This window comes from Ylistrum balloti, unplaced genomic scaffold (assembly GCF_031769215.1).
Source record: "Ylistrum balloti isolate Yb309-2 unplaced genomic scaffold, AGI_CSIRO_Ybal_v1 Utg369782, whole genome shotgun sequence".
Lineage (NCBI taxonomy): Eukaryota > Metazoa > Mollusca > Bivalvia > Pectinida > Pectinidae > Ylistrum > Ylistrum balloti.
The window spans coordinates 21,558-30,559 of NW_026781970.1; the positions used below are offsets into that span (position 1 = coordinate 21,558).

General features: G+C 35.9%; 1 protein-coding gene across 1 annotated transcript; it reads right to left on the bottom strand.

Moving 5' to 3' along the window:
- Positions 1–1,426: 1,426 nt before the first annotated feature.
- LOC132544122 (C-signal-like) lies at positions 1,427–8,155 on the bottom strand. The gene is made up of 5 exons (XM_060207689.1): positions 7,988–8,155; positions 4,303–4,354; positions 3,786–3,973; positions 2,421–2,570; positions 1,427–2,056 (listed from the first exon to the last, which is right to left on the bottom strand). Exons 1-5 carry the CDS (start codon positions 8,120–8,122, stop codon positions 1,832–1,834), a joined length of 750 nt encoding a protein of 249 aa, XP_060063672.1. The 5' UTR covers positions 8,123–8,155; the 3' UTR covers positions 1,427–1,831.
- Positions 8,156–9,002: the final 847 nt, after the last annotated feature.

Sequence of the window (9,002 nt, forward strand, 5' to 3'; positions counted from 1 at the left end):
AGAGTATACATGATACCGATGTATGTTTGATAATACTGTTAGTGCTCTGTAGGGTACAGATATTAAGGTCACTGAACTATGCAGTACTGTTGTTGCTGGTGCAGGTGCAGGTGCAGTAAACGCGTGATAGTTAATACCTGAAATGCTGACAAATGTTTATGTGACGGAATTTTTCGAATGTCTTTTGTTTACACTGGAAGACTGGACCTTGGCATACGTCATCACATAGAGCCGAGCTGTAGGCTTTGTATTTTGATTAGACTGTTTTGGCTCCAGAATGTCTGGGTTTCATTTCAAAATTAGTGATAGTTTGACAGCCTTGTTCAACCACGGTCATCCATCAAATTCGGCAGTCACGTAAGCATTTGTTATATAAAATGAGTGGATAAAATCGCTCCTCACTTGGGTCATAGACAGTGTATTATACGGACCGTTGTCACGAAGCCTAGGACCAGGACAGGTACGGGAGTGAGAGAGTTTTCGGAGCTTATGTAATACCGGAAACAAAATCAAACGCTTTTCTCTCCACCTTCTGACTTTCTTCAGTTGTTTCTGTGAGAGGGTTACACGAGTCTTAGAACGAACGAAACAGCTGTATGATGCAGTACACTTCGTCATCTGACTCTACAGTATCCCATTCACTAAGTTTGTCGTTTGGATTACCTGGCATTTTGTAGGTGGCAAAAACTGTTGTTGGATTTCAGCACTAATTCATTGTGTTCCTGGTGTCAACAAACTAGACCCTCAACATCATTGACGAGTCCTAGAAGGCCGAAACAGCTGTATAATACAGTTCAATTCATTATATGACTCTACTATGTCCAATTCACTTGTACAATATGCGATTCTATAGATAGTAAACACTGTTGGTGGATGTCAGTCCTCAAGATTTCACTAATTCGGATAATGGAGCTGTTCAGAATAGCACATATACCTGATGTTCTTCTGAAATCATTCAATAAAGAAAATCCTGAAATTTACAGAATATTTGGGTCGGTCCACCTGTCAAGCTGTTTTCTGACATTTCATCCTGCCAGGTCTAAATTTTACTTAACCGCCTCATAGATTTCAACAATTGATACCCTTGGCATTACTGACTATCCCTTGAAGGAAGAAACAAATGTATGATGTAACTTAATTCAGTACTTGGCTCTGCTGTATCTACTTTTTGTATTGAAAGGTGTTATTCACTTGTGTTTTTGGTACAATCTTACCAAAGGAAATTTCATATATTTTGTATTTTATTCAGTTTAAGAAGACAGATTTAACCCAAGAAAGACAGAATCAAAGACCGCAGACTGTTTTGGGTGATGGCAAAATGAAACATTACTTAAATAAGGATAAAATAATTTACGTAACATTTCATAACACATTTCAAGTACTTTCTCGTAATTTGTCTAGATCAAGGATTTTCCAAAAGGAGTAATGTCATTTATCAATTTCAGTTTTATCTTTAAAATAATGTAACATACAAGTAGAATACACAAAAATGAAATGAAAAGTCCATGTTATAGGACTTTTCATGTTTGTATACAAACAAATAATTTGACAGGATTTGGTAACAAGCCCTTTTCAATTATAGAAGAATTCTGATTTTGAATACAAATTGGTATTATTTTAACGAGTCACAATCTGAACCTACTGAATACGTAATCACGTGAACCAATTAAATGACGTTTACCATCTCAAAGTCACGATCCAGTTGTACACAGTTCAGATAAGCAAATATCACATGTTCGAGTTCAGGAATGGTTCAGGTTATCTAATTCCTTACTAGCATTAATTTGTAGTTGATGGATTGATACTCTTCAGTCGACCAAGAGATGCCACTTTACCAGGGGATGATCTTGCCGGCATAGTCAATCATCAGGCCGTTGGTGTCTTCGTTAAGGCCTGCCATGACGTTCATCATACCTTGTACCGACTGTTCCGACGTGATGAGGGCGTTTGGTCCACCCATGTCTGTCTTCACGTATCCCGGATGTAGACTCACGCTGAGAATGTCGTCAGATTTCAAGTCTACACTCAGGTTCTTCGTTACCATGTTCAACGCAGCCTGTCAACATTAAAGTACAATGAAATGGATCAAATAATTTTACCAGGGCACACAATTCTGTCAACATTCCACCAATATTGACCAATATATCAGCATTCTGCCAGGGGAGACAAACGTGTCATCATATTTACAAGTCAAATGAACGTGTCAACACTCTACCAGGGACAACAAACATGTCAACATGCTTCCAAGGCAGACAAACCTGTCAACATTGTTTTCGAGCGACGTTGATTAACTTTGGTCCTTTCTCAAGACATCGCATCTTTGGCAAAAATGTATTGTACAAATAGAGGGATAAGATAGATAGGTACATATCGGGGTAGTCGATCTTAGGCACGATAACTGTTACGTTAGATATCATTACCTTGGACGTTCGGTAGGGATAGCGCCCTCCACTTCCATTGTCCTCCATGGATCCAACCTTGCTTGTCATATTAACGATAGCAGCTTTGGTACAGCTCATGGGTTGGTTGGAGGCAGCTTTTGCAGCTTTCTGTATCAGGGGAAGGAACTCCTACAAGAATATTACATAGGAAAATGTTGACAATAATTCACATGGAAACGTTTGGTGTTTATTATTGGATTGGTCTCGGGTTTTATGTCTATTACGTTTATATCATAGCACCATGGCCTTTCTATAGAGATAATGTTCGATGGTTAAGGATAAACATGATGTCTCACCTCTTCATATACTCCAACACTTTTTGGTCTGTTTATTTTTTAGATATTGAGCGAGAGGCGTCCCAGTGTTCGTAAGCAGGAAAGATGAGGAAAATCCTATCCTGAAGGAATTTTGAGTTATGTTTTGAAATCCGCCTAATGCATGCCATCTTAACGGATACATCGGTCTAAAATAATCTATCCTCGTTGTCGGCATTAACATGTCCAATATCTTTTAATATAACTAAATATATCATTATACTTAGAAGTGGATAATTCTCACGTGGGACACTGTTATTCCCATTCAATGTACGAGTCATAGTAGTTTGTAGTAAGAGTTATACAAGTGATACAGTTGTGTTAAGACTATCTTTCGCTCTGCATGATTTTTACAAGACCAAGCTAAGGGTTCTTTTTCAACCTCACCACATAACCCACGATTTTAACAGGCGTTTCAGATGACTGATGACAAATATGGTGAATGAACAAGGGAGATAACTCGAACAGAAAGTCAGAAGCTGCATGCAGTCTGCGTCGGTAATTGTGTATGTTTAGTGACTGAACATCAGGGTTGAAGAAAGAGATAATTATGCCCGGTAAATTGCTGAATTCGGAGGAGAGCCTGTGGTTTCCAGAGTTGCTGGTAGTGGCATTGTGTGGTTGTTATGGTAGATATCCCTCAGGACTGCTTTGTATATTGTAGGGAGTATTTCACTTTTTATTTTAATTCAGGCCTCGTTTTGGGACTATGTACAGTTCTTAAATCCTAGATATCTAAATCCCCTGGAGATTTGTATGCTAAACTGTGATAAGTAAGATCTACTGTTTCTTTAATGTTCCCTTATAGATCATTTGAGTCATTATAGGTCACTTGAGTGGTGTGTTGGTTGGTTACATTCATTTAACGGGTTTTACGTCCACTATTACGGCCTTCCGGCCTTTAAGCGAACGAGCATTGGTTACAGGTTGTTCGTCTTCTAGATATGTATGAACAATGGTCACATGGTAGGTATGATCAGTGGTCACGTGTGTGGCGTCTATATACTTGAAAATAGAGATATTTACTTACTTTAGCTAGAAACAATGGTCCGATCGTGTTAGTACGGTACAGACTCTCCATTCTTTGAACGGTGACAGAGGAAAGGTCGTCACGACCAATAATCCCGGCGTTGTTGATGAGGAGATTCAGGCCACTACCTTGTAAAACAGACTCAACTTCTTCTCTGAGGCCCGGAAAACTGTCAGGCTCGGAGACATCTATAAAAACAAACAAGAAATACCATCCTTATTTAACATTTCTAACGTTTGACTGACTGTGAGACAGACTTACACAAACTGCTTTTAAAAATCCCTTCATAGATAAATGGCTTTCCTTACATAAAGTAAGTCAGAGATTAAATATATATACGATATAGTTTAAAAATGAAATTTTAAGTATCATTTGGAGATATCATCTATTATGTTTGATTTGGTGATAACACCATCTTTAAAATGACAATTCCTAATATAACGTATTTGTCTTATATCCTGGCCGATATATCTTTTTATCCGATATTTTTCACACAAGAATGTTGCCATTTACTTACCTAGTTTAAGCACCTGTACAGCACCATTCGAGTTCGCAAGAGTATGGAGGTCCTGTGGATTAACAAAACAATAACATTATTTAAATATGTGCAGGAGTAAAAAAAAGTCCAGCCGCCAGCTGCTTGAATGGTAATTTTTGCTTTGTCAGTGGAAATGAAAAGCAATATAATGAGATAAGGTTTCACCATTCTGGTGTCGTAGCCGACTGATTTCGGATTTGGTAAATTATTATTTAGTCTTTTATACAAATAAATATATTTATTACGTCATAAATACAAATTCAGTTGGATATTACGTCATTAAATACATGTTAAATCATAGCGAGAACGGACCGACCCGTACTACCCAGAGATAGGAAAGTCTCCGAAATTCATCTAATAGCTCATGTAGCGGGCACTTTATTACATAATGTGTGGTAATTCAAAACCAACAAACTTCAGCTGCCCTTACCCACAACCTTTAAAACAGAAATTTGTCTGGCACTTCATTACTAACAACGTATTTACCGCAGTGAAAACTCTCAACCCGTTAAATAGATTAAAAAAACATTGACAGATAAAATATCTCTTCAAACTTTCATCGGGAAACGAAACTTTAGTAAAATTCTTAAATAATTCAAATGAATTTACAAATACCTTAATGGTTTGAAACTCATATACCAAAAAATCAACGTCAAAATTACAATCTTAACTTTCAAGATAAGAGAAAGTTTACGGTCCGGTGACCTGACTTCCGTTTTCAGGTTCGGTAGCTGTTAAAGCCCAAACTTAAAGTATAGGGGATATGCTTACAGATAACAGGTTTATGAATAAAGGAAATGATAAAACAGATAAAAAACAAAACAGAATAATACAGCCTACAATTTATCTATGCTGTTTTGTATATTTTTTCCTATTTTAAACGTATCGCATAATATTGAGCGTAATTTGTACAAGTAATACTATTTTGGTCATCCTCTAAAGTAAAATGTGGGACAATATTTTTGAACTTAATCAATTAGACTTGCACAAGTTCTAGTAATTGAAAAATATGATTTGTTATTGAGAAAGAACGTCTAAACTGAAATATAAGTGTTAAATCTTGCTTTGGTCGATGTCTTGTGTGATGAATTAACATTCAATATGAACTGATTCGCATCATTGAATTTCAAGAGCACCCATTGCATTGCCTGATCAATTCGACCACAGCATGATTCAATGCTTAAATAAAGGGAAAAAATATAAAATTCCAAATGAATAACGTTTATAACTGAGTTCCTGAGTTCCACGGTCGTTGTCCGCTTCGCTTCGAAGTAGGAGGCAGCCATTTTCAAAATGTCACAGAGTATGTTGTAATCCTTTTTTATGAATTCATGGCATCAAGATTTAAGACAATAAGTAGTTTTGTATCGGAATCGAGCAGTGAAGATTCGTGGTCTTGTTCAAGATTTTAATTTTCAGGCATCGAAAGTTGAACCATAATGTTATTTTTTACATTAAGTAATGTAGTTTCAAATATGAATGTATACATGTTGTGAGAAATATATATGAACACTATTCCTAGGTTATTATAAGGTAAACGATCAGATATTAATGTACACATGGTCAGCAATCTCTGTCGTTCTACAGGTAATGTTACATGTAGTTAATTAGCTAATTACTAGTGCATAGGTCAGCGTAAGTAAAGCCATGTGGATTATTTGTAATCAATGTAGCAATATTCATCTATGAGCCATTAACTTATGTAACTTATGTAACACTTGTTTGTTCCATCCTATCTATCTAAACATGGTTTACCCATCTGACCTCTATATACCATTACTTAACTGTAAGTATAAACGTAAGCCTTGTCCTGGGTATAGTTGTCACTCCTCATACATAACCCTATATATATACACCATTTATATATCAAAAACTTCACTAATAAAGGCACCTGAATTGAATTGATTTCTCCCTAATCTACACAACGAAGTATTGCCTTCAAAGGTTAAAAAATATGCTGCTTTTCATTGTTTGGCAGATGACAATCGCAAGGTCTCTGACAAACAAATCTGTTGTGCTAAAAATGACCACAATGTCACGTTTCATTTATTTGATAATAATTATATATTGTCAATTTTTATTCTGCAAAATCTGGTGCACATATATTTATAGAGTCAAATATTTGTAAGAGTTATCTCTCTTTACCAAATCGGTAAAGATTCATGGAGTATTAATTGCGTAGAAATTGAAATATATGTGTGTGTGTGTGTGTGTGTGTGTGTGTGTGTGTGTGTGTGTGTGTGTGTGTGAGCGCGCGCGCGCGAGTGCGAGAGAGAATGCAGGTATGGTCTCGTTCTCGTTTATTATATTTGTATTTTGCGGAGTTGTCTTGAATTGAACATATTTTAATGCCTTAAAGTCGATAAATAAAAGGATTGGACACAAGCAACAATAACCTGTAGAAGTCCTCTCATCAAATAATAAGTTATAGTGTTAATTAAATATTCAATAGCGTGCATAAACAAAACGAAGTACTGTGGCAAGAACAAAAAGGCGACCAAAAAAGAAGAAACAATTGAAAAATAACAGATGATAAATAACTTTGTTTAAATCCGATATAAAAACGCTTATTTCAACAGTTATTTTTATTGTTAAACGTAGTCTTTCAGAAAATAATTCTGTCGAATAAACGCACGGGCAAAAATACAGCTGTTTTCCGTCACTGCCGAATCCAGCAAAAATGTGTGGCAGGGGTATTCCGACAATGGCAGCGCCAGTTGCAGAATAAACTCAGTTATAAAGGTTGTTGTTTTTAATCGTGGATTCCTAACTTCGTGATTTCTATCTCACACTGACACAGACGTGTATTGTTCCCATTTGTTAGTTATCTATAAAACTTTCTATTTACACTCTTACATTGTCCAGATACATGGATATGTAGTACCACTTTTCTAAGACTCTTGACTCACGGCCAGGGGAGGTAATTCACACTTTTTGATACGTAATGCATTATTAGATTAAATGCAGTATAATGTAATGCATACTCAGAATTATCGTGATGATTGCCTATCGCTATCGTATTGTCTCCTTGTGATAATATATATATTTTATAGTATGATCGTGATAAATATGACAGTGTAGTAATAATTGTTTCAAGGAAAACGTTATATTATCTACAGTGATGTGTTTTGCTTGATTCCTAAATGTGAAAATTGAAATCAGATGGAATGTGTTTGTCTTCACTTTTACATCCTCAATACAGGTTATGTCCTATATCATTACGTCATCAACACATGCTAATCCAATATCATAACGTCACCACTAAATGTTAAGTCCGATATCGTTACGTCATCAATACAGATTATGTCCAATATCAATACATCATCAATACTGGTTAAGTCCTTCATCATTTCGTCATCAATACATCGTCAATGTAAATCAATACAAATTTATATAATGCCAAAATAATTTTGGACAATTTTTAGCACGGAATTATTTTTAAAAATCTGTTATCATCACCGGCATTAGTTTTACGATTGATGACATTCTGTATAGATATATAATCTGCTTACTTTTCTGAACGATAGCCGAGGCTTTGTAACACTGTAACACACGGAACAACACGTGTTATCAATGCAAACACTTTAGGCCTAAATATACACTGTACCAGACGGCCTTTCTGACTACGAGTTAAACTCCTGTGTGGACACACGTGTATACCAACCTCGGCCTTGTCAGGACTCCTGCACGTGGCAAATACGTGTTTAGGTGGCGTTTCTAGCTGCAGAAATTGTCGGACAAGCTCAAGGCCAATCCCACGGTTTGCCCCGGTAATCAATACACTTCTCGGACTCAACATTGTTCTTTACGGTGTTCTGATCCTCTGACCGAGACAATAACAAAACCGAAACCGGATATAGCTCTAGAGTTCAGTCCCCTATCGAGCTAACGGTTTATTACGTATTTCTTAAAAAGGATTTTCACATGTATCAGACGTCCATTTGTGGCACAGATTAAATAGATATATCTACATTTCGCTTATACAAAATAATTTGTCAGTTTTTATAATAATTTCGTAAATCGATATCTTTTTCAGAAACGTGTTTAAAAAATTATTTAAATAGAAGGAATTTTAAATTACTGTCTAAAATTTCTATACCCGGAAAGCAGAAAACAATAACAAAAAAAATGGAACAAACTTAAACAGATAGTCAGCTAAGAAGCAAAATCATGGCATTTTACACTGATAATTAAAACAGTTAGGAAAGGATATATCGATAAAATGTTTTGAACAGAAACTGTTTCGTATTATATGTAGATATCATTTATTGAAAGGCTCTGTAAATAAGTTTCTATGATAATAATTTTAGTTTCTATGATAATAATTTAAGTGATGCCCAAAATAACGAATGACTCGATCTCCACGTCAAACAGTATCGCTGTTATATACAGCGTGTGTGTTTTAACGATACGGTCAGAATTCAGAAGTAAACACTTCAAAACATAGCCAATGACCCTGTTAACCTGACCTATTTGAAATGGCTTCAGTTATGTACAATTGAGGGTTGGGTTCCGGGAATGTCAATGTTTGCTCAAAACGATTCCTCCAGAATTCTTCAAACGCCTGTCTTTCACTGTGCGGGACCTTTTTATTAAGAATATCTATAAAATCAGATACGATGTAGGAAGGGGCCCAAGAAGGGGAACTTTATGTTAAGTAAACGATAGTTTGTTTCACA